The sequence below is a fragment of the Pagrus major genome, chromosome 13, assembly GCF_040436345.1.
Source record: "Pagrus major chromosome 13, Pma_NU_1.0".
Taxonomy (NCBI): domain Eukaryota; kingdom Metazoa; phylum Chordata; class Actinopteri; order Spariformes; family Sparidae; genus Pagrus; species Pagrus major.
Genome location: NC_133227.1, coordinates 4222969 through 4241361, shown reverse-complemented (window position 1 = coordinate 4241361; position 18393 = coordinate 4222969). Strand labels below are relative to the sequence as shown.

The following is an 18393-nucleotide window of genomic DNA, read 5'->3' as shown; positions in this document are numbered from 1 at the left end:
AAAGTTAAAATAATGCAGAACTTCAGATAATTCAACCTCAAACTATCTTTACAGTATTTTAATATCATTAGTAATTGCTCAGTTTAATCTGTCGGGTTCTTTGAAGGCAGCTAGTGTCACCTAGGCAGAGCAGAACTCTCCATCATGTAAGCTTTGGCTGTAAGCTTTGTTACAGCAACACAGTTCCTATTTAGGAAGGTGATTCTTGTCCCTTGAAGTGTCAAAGATTTTGTGACTTAATGCTTCATCATGACTACACAGAGTCTGTCTGTGCTCCTGAATAATGATGCAGTGGTGAGTTTTGTGCCCTAATGATTGGGGGTCCTGGGCCGGGGAAAAGCTCTTCTCCAAAATGTAAGAGGTCCTCGAGCCCCCAGGCATAGCAGCCTCTGTCAGACGTAGGCTGACTCACTAGACTGGGTCCTGCCCAGGTTCGGGGCCTGGGACAGGTGTGAAACATCCTTCTTGCGCACTTCACAGATGGACTTCCTTCGGGCCTGCACCCCTCGGATGGCCGTCTTTATCTTCCTCCAGCCAAGGTGGTTGAGCTCAGCCAGGTTGAGCAGCACACATATGCCGCTCACTGCGAACATAAAGACCAGAAACACGGTCTTTTCTGTGGGACGAGACACGTAACACTCAACCTCCTTCACACATGGGTAGCGATCACACTCGAACATCCCTGGAACGTTGAAGCCGTACAGGAAGTACTGGCCGGCCAAGAAGCCGATCTCCAGCGCGTTGCGGAACACCACCTGGATGACGTAGAAGCGGGAGATGCCTTCCTGCCGTCGCACTTTGGCACTCTTGTGTGTCGGAGGAAGTCCCCGGGGTCCGTTGGGGATCTCCTTGACCTCCAGGCAGTCATGATCCTCCTTACTGCTGTCAGGGTGCACCAGGATGCCGTTGATGTTGCGAGAGTGGAGCTTGCGAGCGTGATGGTCATGATGGCGGCCGTGGTGACCGTGACCATGGTGATCCATGTAAGGATGCAGGAGAGAGTAGCTTCGGTCACGAGCCTTTGCAGACTGGTGAACAGAATATGTGATGAAGCACAAACTCGGCGTACACACCAAGATGATCTGAAAGACCCAGTAGCGGATGTGCGAGATGGGGAAGGCCTTGTCGTAACAGGCCTGGTTGCAGCCGGGCTGCATGGTGTTACAGATGAACATGATTTGCTCATCCTCGTACACCTTCTCGCCCACTATGCCTACTATCAGGATGCGGAATATCACCACCACTGTCAGCAGGATCCTGCAGAGAGACAGAAGGAGAAGGAAAGGGCAGGACAGGGAGGGGGTGGAAAGGAGACAGAGAAAATCAGTTAAAAGGAGCAAATGCACTGAGATTCAGGAACTATCTGGGTGTGATTCTGACTGTCTAAAATAAGATATAAGTCTTGGTTCAACATAATCTAACTGCTGATTGGATATTGCTTTGTCTATCTTCACCTTGTACTCTAAAACCATTTCAAAACATTAGAGAGAGAATGGTTATCAGGCATGATCCCCTTCCCTTCTTAACTGCCTGTGTTTGCATGTGTGTCTGTGCATGGGTATGTTCAAGCATGAATGTATTATCAGTCAGCTGCTGTGACAAACAACACCATGGGATGGTGGAGTTTCGCTCTAGATAGCATGCACGCATGACTTCACTAATCATAAGAGACTGGAACAGGTGATTTCACACTCATCTTCACCACAGAGCTGAGATGGAACAGGACGTAAACGGCATCAGCGTGTGAGGCCGCACGTATATGCTTAAACAGCGATTGCTATGCATTGATTTGAGGAACAGCGTTGTAAAATGATTACCGATGATATTAATTCCTGCCTTTCATCGTATCCTTTCGTAAATCTCTCATGAATCTACATGACAACTGACCTCAGCATTAGGCACCCTATTGTGGATCAGTGAGTGTGACAGCTACGCATCTTGGCAACACTCTATATTAAGGTCCTTGTAATAAGCATTATGTTATGAGTAATAAGGCCCTTTTAAGTACTTATAGGACGCTTATTAAAGGTGCCATATATATATAAAATATATTTTTAAAATGAAAAATATATATCAACACAATGTGAAGAAATAAAGACTTTTGACATCATTTCAAAGACATCTATGCATGGCGTGGAGAGATATCTACTGAAGTTAGCATGCTACGTAGTCACACCACTCTGAGCTCCCGCTGCTAGCTGTACAGCTAACTCAGTAATCTAACTAGCGGCAACCACTGTTTGCAGCAGTTAGCAGTTTTTCGGGTGATATGCTGCCACCCATTTGTTTGTAGCACGTATTCAATTGGTGGCTCATTCTTACATCATTCCGCCTCGTCGGTAGTCTCACCTTTAATTCTGTGGATTTGTGACACCAAACTACTTCGTCATGTCACACTTCTGAATAATTTATGCCTCGCAGCTAGCAGCACTTATTAATTAATTTATGGAAGCTGCTCTCTTGTTATTACTGGTGCTGGCTCAGGCGTGTGTTAGCTGACCAATCAGAGCAGACTGGGTATTCAGGAGGGGGCTTTAAATAGACTGGAGCTAAACCAGATTGTTTCAGACAGAGCTGCAGCACTGAACAGTATGAGAAAACTGATGTGTTTTTCGAGCATTAAAACACGTAAACCTCTTCTAGTAGTAACCCAAAATAAAATTATGAACCTGAAAATGAGCATTATATGTCTCCTTTAATAAATCCTGCTAACAAGGTTCATGTAAGTGCTTACAAATGTCTTATAATCTAACAATAATTAAGTTTATTATGCTATTATTGAGACATATATAGTCTGATAACAAGGGCCTTCTTGTCTATTGACTAATATTTAGTACAAGCACCTTAATATAAAGTGTCACTCTCCCACTGAGCATCATTAGTGCAGTGCTGCAGTTATAGAGAGCGGTGTCCAGGGACTAGAAGATCTAGAGAGCAGTGCGGCTGCTTGTCAAGGCCTCTGAGAGACTGGTGTGCTGTACTGTTATCTTCTGGTGTCGATCCAGCATGGGCACTGCGGAGGAGGACTGGGGCTTTAGGGCTGCACTGTCAGCTCTTTCTAATGAGCGAGGAAAGCCTGCACATCATGGGGCTCCCTGGTATTTATGCCACTGTGCAGTGGATGTGCATGCTCCCTGTGTGGAGGAGACAATTACTTAAAACACACTTGTTTCAGAGGACAGGAGGGCCACCCAAGGCTAGTGAAGCGACAGAGATAGATGGGAGCTGGTCCCAGGTGGGTCGGAACAACGGGGGGAAATGTCAGTATGACAAGCGCCTTAAGTTCAGGTGATGTGAGGTAACACGATTCTGTGCAGTTTATACATGAAAAGTTGTTCTTTGTTCTTTCAAATGAGCCTCCACAGTCCTTTGAGTCCTCATCTTTTAATGAGGACACAAAAATGCCGACACCAGCCTTACGGGCGAGTTACCACAGCAACCTGCAAAACAGTAAAAGGTGAGGATCTGGGAACGAGAAGATGGGGGCAGACACCGAGGTACTGAGTAAAAAATAGCCTGAAATTGAGTCTGGAAAGTTATGGATGTGTTTACCTTGGGGAGTGAAAAAAGAAATGTCTATGACTGAGGTGATCGAGAAGACAGCTCATGAAAGCTATGTGGACGACAGGTGACGGTAAGAGAGGCATACATGTGTTAGCGTGAGACAGACTTAAAATAGAGCAGCGCGCCGCTGCAGGACTGTTCCCGCTCCACCTGCGAGTGCATGCCTGTGTGCTACATTGTGTGAGAAAGACAGACACGAGGACACAGAGACAAAGAGGGAGAGTCATCCATGTGTATGACTTTTGCAAAATGGCAAACATGCCCGGCCGTCAGTGCTCGGAGCAGCTGTGAGCATGTACGCTACACTGACTTTCAGTATGTTCAGAAATACAAGAGAGTAAAGCTTTTCTGCAGGAGTTAAATGCAGGTTGTGTTTGTAATTCACATGAAGACATCCAGTCTGATCCTCTGCTGTGAGCCAGATGTATCGGCCTGCACTGACAGCAGTGGATCCGACCGAAGGGCTGATATTGATGGTCCTCTGCACCACAAGGAGGCATCTGACGCATACGGCTCGCTGAGGTAGACATCTGTGGTCGACACCGCTCATTTATATGCAAATATTTGTTTAAATAACATGAATATGAAACTAGCTCATGTTCTGTGTCAGGGGGAGAACATGCAGCTCTGGATGCTGATTTAAAACTATAGAAACAGCACGCCTGCACTCACTTACTGTTAGGTCTACTTCTTCTCATGCCAGTTATAATTACTTACATGTAATAGCATTAACTAAATGTCACTAAGTCTGCCTGGGATCCACATCTCTCTACAGTCACACAAGCTCATACTGGGAAGGTCCTTTATGGTAAAAAAGATCTGCCATAATGTCCCTTTTTAAATTCCTTTATAACATTTTTTACAGACCTAACATACAGCATACAACATCTCTGTATAACCAGTTTGTGACCCACTGGAAACAGGCTGATCTTTAGGTTTTAGTGGCAGCCTGCACCATCAAGACTCACGTTTGCACACTTTCTATGCATTTATTATGTCTTTATTTGGCACATTTTAAACCCTAACCCCACACATACAGTGCATTCTATCATTTTGCTATCTTTTCTTGAAGCACAAACTCAGCTTTAAGTCTGCCATATCATTTTGACAACTTGACAGAAACTGAAGTCTAAAGCTGCCAGGAATGCGAAATGCAAGAGACAAAACAGAGGCAACCAAAAAAATAAAATCTTCAGAGGCACACTGCAAAAACTTGAAATCAAGTAATTTTGTCTAAAGTCTCAGCAAAAATATCTCATTACACTTAATACACAATCATTTCAGTGAGATAAACGGGACTTGTTCTGTTCACAGATTTCTCTGATCTTTTTTCCCAGGCTTTTTTTTCCCAGTGTAATATTTCAAAACATTATTATAGAAGACAAATACAGCAGAAAAAGCAAACTATAATGCATTCTCTTTACATGTGGAGTGATTTTGTCTTAGCTCATTCTTGTGCCTTGTCATTGACATTATACATATGCCTGTAAATCACTGATATCACAAGTTTTAAAAATGTATCTTAAAGATATAAATGTGATACTGTGTTAAAGCCTCACATTGGGACTCTCTGCAACTGTTTTTCTTAGCTTGTCTGTGCAATTATATATAAATAAACTTGTGTTCCTATAAATAAAACATGCTCAGAGACAGACGGCAGATGTTGGACACAACCTGTGTGCAGTTGAACTGAGGGTGAGTGGACTGAACCTGTCTCTCCTCCCTAAAGGAGCCTACGGGATTCATTGTGGAAACACTGCGAGTCTCTCTGTGATGCCTCACAAAGGCCAAAAGTGATGAAGCACCCTTATCAACGTGTGCTCCAAAAAATGATTAAAGTATTATCACTTCAGCACATGGACAACTGGCACCCAGTGTACCGAGTTAATTATGAATATATAAATCCAATCTCTCTAAACTAATTTGTGTGAATGATTGTGACAGCAGGGATTAACAACATATCCAGGCCGTTAATGAGAACGAACAAGCGGCGTGTTGCTGCATAGCTCCACTTCATGAGATGTGGTTGCAAGTGACCACCTGACGGCAAAAGCCTGCTAAATTAAACTTGTTTGTGAGCCAATCTTAATGTGCAGGTGGTTGAGTTCTACATGAATGCAGCAGTCAAAGCTGTCTGGGGACAAAGGATAAACCTTTTACGTCTTCCTAAAATGCGACACATCCTGCAGTTTTCTCAGTGCAGTTTTGTTCACCTTCTCAGAGAGGAAACTTTTCTTAACTACTCTACTGCAGATATTCAGCCATTCAGTCTATACTTGTTTGTTGGGCAGTTTTATGTCATTAAAAAATCTCAAGACATTGCAAGTATTGAGTGTTGTGCTGTGCGGGTTTGCAGGTCTATATGTGTGTTTGTGTTTGTGTCTGCATGTGTGTGTGTGTGTGTGTGTGTGTGTACTCTGCTGCTGGATAACAGGATAATCAGCACGGGGCAGATTGCTGCATTAGCAGAATGCAGTGGAAGAAGGTTATCTGCAAACATCAGTGTTTTAAGTCCTGCAGAGTAACGAGCCAATACTGTATGTTAGAGCAGATTGGGGCAGGACAGCAGCAGAGGCCTGAACCTGCAGAATATTCAATAACGGCCATAAATGATGAAAAAGATTGGAGATTTTTTAGCGACTTAAAACCTTAGGGCAGGATGTAAAAATAGGGACACTTGCTGAGTCGATTCAAAATGAGAAATGAGAAAGATTACTGCAGTTTCTGTCACCAAAAGTTCTTTAAATCATCTCCTGCACTTTTCCCCAGAGGACCTCGTTTTGGAGACTCTCTAAATCCAAATCACGGTGCCTTGAGATTTGAGAGAAACTTAATCTGTTTGCTTGGATCGGGTTCACATGTGAAAAGTTCTCCAATTTACATTTTCTTGTGCCGCATCACTGACAGCTGATACTTTCATAAAGTGCACAGACAGGACGGGAGGAGGACGCACAGATACGGGCCTGATGTAGAACCATGCGAACTGATGTGTCGGCAGCTGATTGACCTGTAAGACTGTGTGTACAGTATAGCTGCTCTTCAGCTGGTGTGTCGGCTGGACATGCAGGCTGTGACTTTCCCAGAGGCTTTCACACACACACAAACACACACACACACGCATACGTTCATTCATACAGCAGCTGCTGCTGCCTGGCTCTAGGGACTACAATTGCCTCGAGTGCAACAACAGATGGATTGGTAAACACACAGACTTGACTCTAACACACACATACACACACTGTGAATATAAATGACCCTTTACTGTATATGAGTAAAGAGTAACAGACATATAAAGGTGTATATTTGCACATATAAGGTTGAGTGCAGGGACCCTGAGTAAAAATATTCTTCCTGCCCATACGCTCTCAATAATAAGCTCTACTGATTGCTGATGGCAGCACATAATGAATAAAGACCTTACCAGGCATAGAAATTAGGCAGCTTAATTATCAGACATTTCTCTGCTCCCGCCCCTCACCCACGGTTCCTCTCTCAAACAGTTTTAATAGTTTTCGGTCGTGCCCACATATCAGGCAGACATGCACGACCGCCTGCAGTGCCATTATGAGTCGGTGTGACAAATACATTAATATACGCTAAACTCTTGTGCCTTCAGCTGCGGTGCCTCACTCACGTCTGGCCTCTTTTTTAAACACATAAAAGTGATATTTTACTGGGAGTTTAAACACACAAGTGGTTATGAAAATATTTCTGATTTTAGACGAAATCATTCGAGCGTTTTATTTCTGCAAATTTCCTTTGCGCACCAACACACATGCGACCGTGCCTTTCTGCAGCACGTGCAGAAATGTAATCATCTCACTTGCGCATTCAAATACTCTGAAGGAAATGGCTTCCAGCTGTTTTTCAGGAATAACAGAGGAAACAGAGAGAGTTAATTGAGGTAGTCTCTACAGGTAACTGCTTCAATTATACTTCAGCTGTCGAAAGGCTTAAATCAGATTAAATAATCAGATGCAAAGGGTTCCCCAAGTGTGATTTCTTTCTAAAGCAGACCTCCTTTGTTGAAACGAATGGGAAACACGACAATCGCCCAAAGCTGCAGGATATCGTGTTTGAAGATATTCCGCACACAAATTTTCTATTAAGTCACTGCACAGCCTAGCCATGCGTGGTGATGATGCAGTGTGTACCAGATGCAGCCTCCCTCCATCCCATTTGTCTTTATGCTGTCTAAAATTACCCTTTCATCTAAAAGTGATCCTTTCATCTCAATTTGAGCCAAGGGAGGCAAAAAGTATCCCTCTCTAAAATAACTTGAATGTTAAAAACCTTCAAACGGAGGGGATCAGCATTTCCCTCTCTGCTCCTAACAATTTTGCTGATTGCATCAATATGCAATTTTCAGAATATTCCATAAATCACATCAAAGGCTATTCACTATTTGGAGCAATGATACATAAACATAAAAGTAAAAGAAGATGATGGGTTTAATTTAGTATAAAATAGATGTTATCAGACAAAATGTCTCTGCAGGCACCTTTGTATTGTAATTGTGTAGCTGTCGGAAAAACTATTTTCTAGTTAAGTGAACTGTCTTTTGTGGCTGTCCTGCATTTTGGTCTACTGAGGACGTGTGCCAGCCTCATCGCTGCCAGCCCCGCAGTGAGTTTCTCCCTTAATGTTAAGATTAGAGACAATCTCTTTCTCTCTGATTCTTACAACAAAACCTTATCTTGTCGCTTGTTTATACAGCTGACATTTTTCTGTAGTTAACTGGAGCTTTATTCAAAATCGGCCATAACATTTGGCAGGAATATTTGTTAGAAACAAAAGATATCACAGCAAAGTGGACCCAAAAATTCAAGGGGTTTTTAGAAAAGACTTTCCCTGGTGCTTTCAACATGTCTGCATTTAAGTTGATGACGGTGATGTAAGGATGACTGTAAATGGAATTTGCTGGAAGTCATATGTTCCTCAGTTCCTTAGATGTGCTGCAACCCTGATAGGAAGCAGGTATATCTTTTAGTTGTGGTTAACTGGATTTACATTGTTAATCTCTGTGTCAGTTTATTGTGTCTGCTGGAGTTATTGTGTATTTATTAACAGCTTACAAATAGAAATAATGTCAACTTTTAAGAGTAAGTGACTACAAATGGATCGTAAAAGAAACAAGTGTCTCAGTTTCTTTGTGCAGTTTTTCACATTTCTTTATTTACTCAAGCAATTAAGCAGAGGCACATGGGGCTGACACGGCTTCACCTCCTCAGTCATAATGGTCACTGACTCGGCTGATTAGACATTGGCCCACTTGGCCAGCTTGTGTAGAGCAGAGGGGACGATGGAGGATTCAAGGATGTAGAAAGAAATCTGACCTGATGTGAACATGAAATGTGTCTGGTTGTTTTTGTTCCGAAAAGATCCTCTCAAGAAATTCAATTAAGATATCTTTTCAGTATTTTTCCGAAACAAATCAATAAGTCCCTGGTTGAATGTCTTTGATTAGTCACACAGATGAGCAAGTTGTGATAAAAATCCAATCAAGTTGATTTCACACCACTTTTTTTTAAGTATGAGACTATTTCTACTGAGAATATGAAGAAGCCACTAACGTGAACAGTTAATGAGGTATGTCTAATGTTCTGTGCTAAACACAGCAAGTTTACCTCCTCTTCACTTTTACACTGTGACACTTTTAACAGAATGAATGTGGAAGACATGTGAAATTACTTTTAATCTTAAAGGTCACTTAATTAAAAAGTTTATGCACAAAATATCTGTTCTGCCAAGATTTAACTTCCACATGAGGTTATTAAAATTAACATTTTCTGCATCAAAAATGCTCATTAGACTTTATCTGAATCCAATTCGAGCCCCCGACAGTTTATGTACCCCGGACATCATTTTTAGAGTTGGGATCCAATTGGTTCTGGTTGGGTATCCATGCTCTAGTGTACAGAACAGCCCCGTGATGAGAGCTATGAGACTGAATCAAAGATGCGACCTGTGAAACCAAAACAATGAGCTTAAAGACACTAAAGAGGTTGAGTCCGGTGATATTTCTGTGTGGGTTTATAGCTATGAGTGACCCGTATTTCATTAGATCTATTGTTAATATAAAAATGTTGATTTGCGCAGCTTTAAAAGTTATTTTGACTACATGACCCAAAATATATGTAAGGTAAGCTGTAACATCCAGGGAAAAACATCCAAGGTAATGAGGTCTATGGAATAACACCTGCTTCCCTTACGGCTTTTGCTAACTTTCTGGCGGATTAATCAACTTTCTGGCAACCTGGCCGTAGCTGATAATCGTTGCTGGAACTTTCTTCCTCTGTGTTGCACTATACATTTTAAGTTTGAAACTTTTAATAACATCATACCTTCATTTTGATTTGCCACACATTCTGCTTTTTTCCTCTTCATGTGGACTAACTATGGGACACGGTGTAAATTTTAATCAGCGATCTTCTCTGAAAAATGAAAGTACACTATACCACTTTAAAGAGAACATGCCTCAGGGATATAAAAACACATTCAGGCAACTGTGGATACTGCATTTCCCTTGTGTAATAGCTTACTGTAGTCATGTACTAACTTTATAAGGATAACTTGCAATTAAAAATGCCCTCTGAGCTGCTTTGGCAATTAAATGTAATGTATATCATTTGAAATACAACATTAAGGAAAAAGTAATGCAAAGACATTGACATAGATGAGTTGCCTTGCATTCTCTTTATTTATTTTATTAAACAAAGTCAGTATTAGTAAGTTTGATCCTCTGATACAAGGATGGGTGTTCATTTATTTAAACTGATATTTACATACATCTTCTTTTTTTACATAAAACACAGACTTAAAACATATCTGTGTGCAGTCTATTTGTACATTTCCGATCTCGAAAATAGAGTCACACATTATGCTTTCAAAAAAACACATGTAACAGATCACAATACTGTAACTTGAGAGCTGTTTAGCTGTTGGCTAAAAATAGACTCACAGTGCAGAACAAGTTGGAGTCTTGTCCTCACCTAATTAAGGAATTCTATCACGTCCCGGGGAAAATCATTGAAATAAAGAACGCTCAGGCTGTGTATAGGGAAACATTACACGCCCGGTAAAGCTCATACACACACCATCGATGTGTTGCTGAGATGAATAATAGCCTGCGCTGAATGAGAGCTGAGCTCAGCTTTACTGGCGAAATCCCCCCTGTCGAGCGGTATAATCGATAGCATTCAACATCAGGGATTGGTGCACAAATAAACTAATGACAACTCTAGATGTGCAGAGAAATGGTTTAATTTGAGCGACAGCCCCGCTCGTCGCCACAGGATGATGGATTGCTAATCCTGTCAAACGCTGAAATATTGTTTCCAGTGTTTTTCTTTGCAACACAATCTTCCCATACTGTATAGATTTTATACAGGAAGCTGATTATTAATGATACATTAAATACATCCTGGTTCACCCACTATTAAGATAGTGCCCTCGATTAAAGCGGAGCATTCCTGCATCTCAAATTATTTTGGGAGAAGTAGGGTGCCCTTCGCAAAGTAGGGTACCTCCTTCTTGTGGCTATCCTGACCTATTTAGGCAAAGTGGAGAGAGAACAGAAATATGTGCACCAAAACTACAGGAGGGAACAATTTCAGGGCAAAGAGGCCGACCGTCATCTCGGTTTTGCTTTTAGAGACAACAAACAAGGACATAGATATATTTGGTTTCATCAAACCTTTCAGGACTCTCCACTCAAGTTGTTTTCTTTACCATATAAAGTAAACTACAAAGCAACAAGATATTTTATACACCACTCTATCCATTACATTAAAAGGCTGGTAAAATGTGCATACATTTTTAATGAACATCGGTTGCATCTTGCAACAAGGGCCACATAACATTTATTAAGATTTTATGAAGTATTTATGATGTTCAAGTAGGGAGAGATAGATGTTAAATAATAGTTTAACTAAAAAAGCAAATAAAAGGAAAATCAAAATAGAAATTTAGTTTAGAGTTCATTAAAAATTAAATATGAACAAAAACTAAAATAATTATTAGTCTGATTGAAATGCAAATGTAGTGCAAAAAAAGAGTGCTTCTGCCTCTTATTAAAGGTGCTGTTTATTCAGCCAAACCTGCATTGCTGTGTTTGCATAGATGGTGAATATTGCATGTAATTTCTCTCAGGATGGCAGCGTCCTCATCCTCACCTTACAAGCACTACAGTAAGAGCAAGACAGATGTAGAATTAAAAACTCAAAGGTCTTGTGTATTTTTAGAAAATCCTCATCAATGCAGAGGACACATGCTGAGTTTGTGCGGACTGTTTTTCCTCAGCAGCAGGGTCAGTCAGCAGCTCCAGAGGAAGGAGCTCTGACACAGATTCACAGCACTGAACCTCTGCAGAGGGAAAACTTCTTATCCTTCCTCTGTCTCCTACACCCACTCCACCCCCCCTTCTCCCTTCCTTTGTACCCTTTTTGTTCTGCCTGTACCGCTCACATCCTCTCCTCTCCTTCCATCCGGCAACCTTTATTATTTTATCTTTCTTAGATCACTCTAGCCCTCCATTATCTCTGCCTCTGTTTTCGCTCTACTTGTCTTTGGCACTGACCTCACTACAGCATTGCAGTGTAGGGGAAGATGCATCAACACACTTCCTTTCCTTTGTCTTTCCTACCTGCAAGGTGTTTAACTTGAACCCAACGGCTTCATCGTCTCACGGTAGAAAGAATCTTTTTTTATTATTACATGACACACATAGACACACACCTGTGGTCTACAAATCATCTGAAGACACAAGTGTGGAAAATAAAAAATATAGTATGTCAAGTTTAAATATATTATGTGGGCATACACTCAAAAAATATAAATAATATAATTTGCCTAAAACAGTGACTTTAAGTACTTAAATGTAAAATTTATATAATTTGAAATGCATTACTTGTATGTATAATACTGGAATAATACAACACTTGAAAAAAGTTCCTCTTAACTTCAGTTGTAATAACTGAATTAACAAAAAAGGTTTAGGTACGTCTTAATCAGACTAACGTATTAACATTGAGTCAACATCATGTCATACAATTAGATGGGAAATTTACATGTAATGAAAATAATTAAAAGGTGCAATATGTAAGAAACTAAATAGGGTGCTTATATAGCATATCAACTCAGTTAGCTGTGCAGCTAGGGGTCATGCTAACTTCAGTGGATATCTCTGCAACACAATACATAAACGTCTTCAATATTAATGTTTTAAATTACTATTCGTTTTGGGCAAATTATTTTTTTGTTTTATTGTCCTTATATAGAAGTATGCATTACATCACACAACACACAATTATAGCAGAAGATAGATAGATAGATAGATAGATAGATAGATAGATAGATAGATAGATAGATAGATAGATAGATAGATAGATAGATAGATAGATAGATAACAGAAACTTTGTATATACGTATGTAACTTCTAATTTTTCTAAAAGAAATAAAGTGACATCTCACATGGAAATGAAATAGACTAACTGGTCTGGTCCAACAAATACTCATCATTGGATGCCCTGAGATGTTAGACAAATAACCTCCACATTCAGTTGTTTGCAGGGTTTTGTGGACAAATCGTTGTTTTTGGCAGATCAGCAAAGTATACAAGCGGTTGTTTTTCCCCCCACTGGATTAAACATCTCTTGTGTTCAATAGAATTTTATTGTCAAGGTTTTTAAATGCCAGTCTGATAAGCAGGAAAAATAAAGAGGGTGAATGGAACAGTAAATGAAGAACTAATGCAACATTTGTAATTATAGAAATAGGACTTGTGTGAAGTGCTACATCAGACCTACCAGTAAATCTCTATTTGAATGCTGAATACTAATCGAAAACCTGTCGACATTTTTATGAACTACAAAATGTGTAAATGCTTACATATATATATACATGTGTGTAAATTATCATTATTATCATTATGTGTACAACATTTTGAGACATACAAAACAAACATTGTCAAGGCTGCTGGTATTAATTTACACAAACACATCGGTGTATCATCGGCATATCAACACAAAAAGGTTTGATTGGTTTTGGTGACAAAAATCAGGTATGCAGAAGTCCCTATAGAAACTATGATCATTTTTCTTTGAAAGTAAGTTAACATACAGCCTCTGCAAGGAAATATTTGTCGGAATATTTACAACAGGAATAAAAGTACACTACAAATCTTGATTGCCAAAAACCGTTATGAGGTTGTATTTAATCTATAGCCCTGGTGGTGTCTTCACCTGTTTGCAGGCTCTGCCCATCAAGAGCATAAACTTCATTAATTTCCTTAATTAACACGCTAAGTGAGATACACTGAGACACTTTTACAGGCCATACTGAACTGTCGCTTATCTAATGCTGAAAGCCCCAGGGTCATTATAACTGTGAATATACAGTAAATTTGGTTTGGGCGAGAGAATTAGGTAAATGCAGCCTTGACAATGATTTCTTTCACTGTGTAATCATGATTACAGACATTGGTTAACCATGCACACACTGTACATTGCCCAGTTAGAAGTCAGGCATATGGAAATCACAATACACAACATTAATCTTTGAATGAGTCATAATATGCAAGCCACCTGTGGTTAGTCAGAGGCACAGAAGCAACTCTCAATCGTCTGTCTCTTTCAAAGACCGTAATTAAGCTAACCTATGCCACTGCGTCAAGTTGGTCCCTTTCTATTTTTACACTGTTACGTATGCCTGGGCTAATTATCTATCCTATGCCAGGGCATAGGTTAGCTTAAAACCTACAATTAAGAAACAGCTTAATTGTAGCTGGATTAGACAGTCTAGACATCCAACAATGCTATCTGACAGCGTTTCATGGTGGAGCTACATCCTCACGTTGCAAGAGAGAGGGTTGGCACTCAAATAGATGACTGACATGCAACCATGTTCCAAAGTTTTGATGCAGGGGAGACTTTTCAGCCATGGGGAGACATCACTGTTCTGTACTTTGGAACCGCATCCTTTGAACTGCAAGCGCACACATGCAAAGTCCATCAGAGAAAACTATACACAGGCTGAACATCCTACATGTGATGGCATCTAGTAGTTGCTGCATGCTCCGGCCACACCCTGTGAAGTTCAGGACTTCACAATGCACAACAGTGCAACGCTATGTCACAGTTGGTTGTGTTCACAAGTGCAACAGACCACACCTGACCACACCCAACTGTCCTGTTGGGTGTGGTCAGTGGTGCAACAGACTTGAACCTTTCAACCCATAGAGGTCAGTGCAACAATTTTGGCTCCATACGTGATTTAGTGTGGAGTTGCTCATTAACAATCTAGGAGGCATCTTTACAGCACAAAACTGTGCCAGTGGTGAACAATTCTCCAACTTGCTGGTACATCCAAAAACATCATTCGGATTATTTAAATGTTAAGTGTCATTAATTTCCTGACCATGCAGACACATGCTTGGATTAGGAATCAAGTCTTTTTCTTTAGTCATTTTTGTGTTTTGCTAAGATTGTCTAAAAAATCTAATGCCTAAAAATGCCTGCCTACAGCTAAAGAGCCAAGATCCAGACCACCACTTAAAAATAAACTGTTACACCCTAACCCAAGGTCTCTCTATCCACCAAACTGCATACGACTTCTCCAATATGTTTTTTGAGATATCCTGCAAACAAGCTAGCTGGGGACACCATTTAAATCGACTTGGCAAGGGTAAAAAAGAAATTCGGGATCTAGACTCTAGAGCCTATAATACTTGCAAAAATACTGTACAAAGACAATGTTTCTTGACTCGCATAGCATAGACAAGCAGAGTAGAAGGAGGGAACCTCACTGGAAAGCAGCTAATGTTACAGCTAATGCCCTAGGGTCAAATAGAGAGCCTTGTAGGACAAACACAGTCTGAGGGAAGCCAAAACACATAGGGATCATTTACAGAGCAGTTCACTGTATTCAGTACGGTAGCACAAAGCTGCACACAAACTACTTACTGTATGAGGCTTTTTTTTTACTAACTCATATTATCGTTTAACTCTCAAATGTTATATCATTTTGGATGTTTTGACACAACTGGTAATTAATCTTGTAGATTCTATAATATGAAGAACAAAAGCTGGTGCATATAGCACTATTCTGAATTTAGCAAGAGAAAGCTCATTTTACTAAATGTATTTTAAGTATTCAGGGAACCTTTTCAATGTTTAACCAGTGAAGTGCATGATCAACAAATAGCTCAAATTAAGCATGTAAGAGGAAGCCATTACGTCATCGGAGTATTCATTATGACTTTTGAAAGAGGTAGCAGACAAATTGAGAGTTGCTTCTGTGCCTCTGAAAAACTGTAGGTGACTCACAGTCACTGAATCATCCGGAGATTAATTTTCAGCATTCTTTGTACCCTGTGCTCACAGGGTTTTACTGATTCAGCTGCCAGGACTGGATTGTAAAGCTGCATTAAGTAATTTTTGACCACTAGGGGGCGGAAAGACTCCAGAACAAGTTCACAACAGTTAGCAATTAGCTTATGAAGTTGTTATGGCTAACATGTTAGCAAACAGTTGCCTACTTACAAATCCAGCAGAAACAGAGCAACACGGACATCCCTTTGGTCTCCTTTGTCTGGCCACCTGTTGAATGTAATTCCAATATTCACTGGCATTTAGCCCTTGTCTGGTCTTCCAGCTCATGAGAAAAATATCTGTCTCTTTTTGGCTTGTTCGAGTTTCTTCACCAGTTACTTCGGCTCTTTGCCATTTCACACTGGGGCAGTTAGCATACAATTAGCTTGATTTAGCTTCTGTGTTGGGAGCAGCTGCCCACGAGCCGACATTGTTTTGGTTTTGTCGCTCCAGAAACCAAAACAATGAGCTGAAAATGGCTGAAAGCTGCGTAGTGCTTCAAAGTGAGATGTTGATTCTCAGCCACACCGGTAATACTACCAATCCCACGAGCGGAGGGAGTCATAATTAAATGGTACAAAATATTGCTTAATGCATCTTTAAATCGAGTTAACATGCTGCACTATATGCAGGTTTTCCTTCCATCTGAGGACTAGACCAGGTGATTTCATTGATGAAGGCACTTTCAACCACAGAGGAAGAACTCACTGAAATGACTTGGTGTAGTGTTTGGTTGGAAGGAAAATCTCCATCGCACATGTTTTCCAGCTCCCTGATCAACAGTAGTTTTGGTGTAATGCAGCTCACATCATCTCTGTCGCTCTGATGCAGCTGCAATGACGCTGATTTTGAAGGATATAGCCTAATGCCTCTGCGCACAGCGCACACTGTAGTCAATAAATGCCCGAGCCAATTTCCACTCCTTTAACTTCCACACAGAGTAAGACCCATACACCCACACACACTCAGAAAAAGCCACTGGAGCAAAGAGAAGGTTAGGCCATGCCCTTGTTGCGGACTATTAATGAGTACAGCAGTGCAGTCAAATTCGTGGTCTTTGTGTCTTTGTTTTTCCCTGAAAGGTAAAATTCAAATCACAAATCCTTACATCCGGGTTTCTTTGACTCTTCACTTTTCCAAATGAGAATCTCAGCATGACATTTGGATTGTGTTTAATGGGTGGAAAATTCCCCTTTTTCATTTAATTAATCACACAGAGATGATGTGGAGCACATTTTTTTTTTTCACACAGATTTTACAGCATGTCTCCATGGCGTGTCTCCACTGCTAATCAAACTAAAAGCTCATCTGTTCAACCCTCCACCACGAACCATTCTCAGGCAAAATATGAGAAATTATCGAATCGGGCTTTCACTGTGATGCAAATTAACGTCTGTCGGTAAGATCAAACTGAATGAACTTGTTTTTTTTTTTGTTCATTTTCTGTCTCAAGTTCACAAAGAGTTCAGAGCCATTTACTCCCCCTTTGATTCTACCTTCAACACCTGCTTGCTCGCCATCCTTTCATCTTCTGCACCTCTGCTCTCCTCTCACTCCCACTCCCCTCTCCTCCTTCTGTCCTATTGGTCTGCGGCCAACAGTATCAAGCGTTATCTATCAATAGCGGGGCTATTAGGTAGTATCAACACAGGAACCTCTCTGAATTAACCATAATGCCCAGTAAAGCCTGTTATTGATTATGCGCAATTAGTTTATCCCTTAACTAATGATGAGTGTGGAGGATAAGGGTGAGGAGAGCAGGGAGGAGGAGCGGACGGGGGAGGCAGTGATGATTGTGGGGGACTGAAGAACAGAGGAGAGCACTGGGACAAGCCTGAGGAGGGGGGTCTCTGTAGGGATGTCACCAACATAACATATACTGTACATTAAATCACCCAGCTCAACACAGATACAAAACCTTCGCTCACAAAATCGATCAGTGTCTTACCTTCCGATCATGGTAGAGTGCTGCTGGACAGCCGCCTCCAGCAGCCTCTCCAAAATGGTCCATTCTCCCATGGTGATGGAAAAGTGGCCGAGCTCTCAGAAGAAACAGGACCTTAGGGGCAGACCCCTCTTTCTCCAGCGCACTCCTTCTTCTTCTTCTTCTTCTTCTCCTTCTTCTTCTTCCCAGGATGGGACCAGCAGGGGGGTACACCCGACCCTCGTCCCGCACCAGCTCTCTTTTTGACCTCTACACGTCGACCTGGCCTCTCTTTGTCTTTGACTGTGTGTGTGTGTGTTAGTGTCCTCTCCTGGGCCTGTCCCGCTGTGCTTCCCTTCCTGGTGGAGGAGAGGTGCTGGGCTGATTGCCTCCCCCTCCTTTCTCCCTCAATCTCTTCTCCCCTTCTCCCCCCTCCCCTGTGCGCTGATGCTTGTCCTCCCCCTGCCGCACCACTCTGTTCTGCGCTACAGCATATGCTATAGCTCACTGCATGACAGCCATGATCTCCCTCTCTTT

General features: G+C 41.2%; 1 protein-coding gene across 1 annotated transcript; it reads right to left on the bottom strand.

The window, feature by feature from the left end:
* Window positions 1-392: 392 nt before the first annotated feature.
* On the bottom strand, window positions 393-17951 carry LOC141007005 (gap junction delta-2 protein-like). Its single transcript, XM_073479324.1, has 2 exons — window positions 17881-17951; window positions 393-1257 (listed from the first exon to the last, which is right to left on the bottom strand). Exons 1-2 carry the CDS (start codon window positions 17949-17951, stop codon window positions 393-395), a joined length of 936 nt encoding a protein of 311 aa, XP_073335425.1.
* Window positions 17952-18393: the final 442 nt, after the last annotated feature.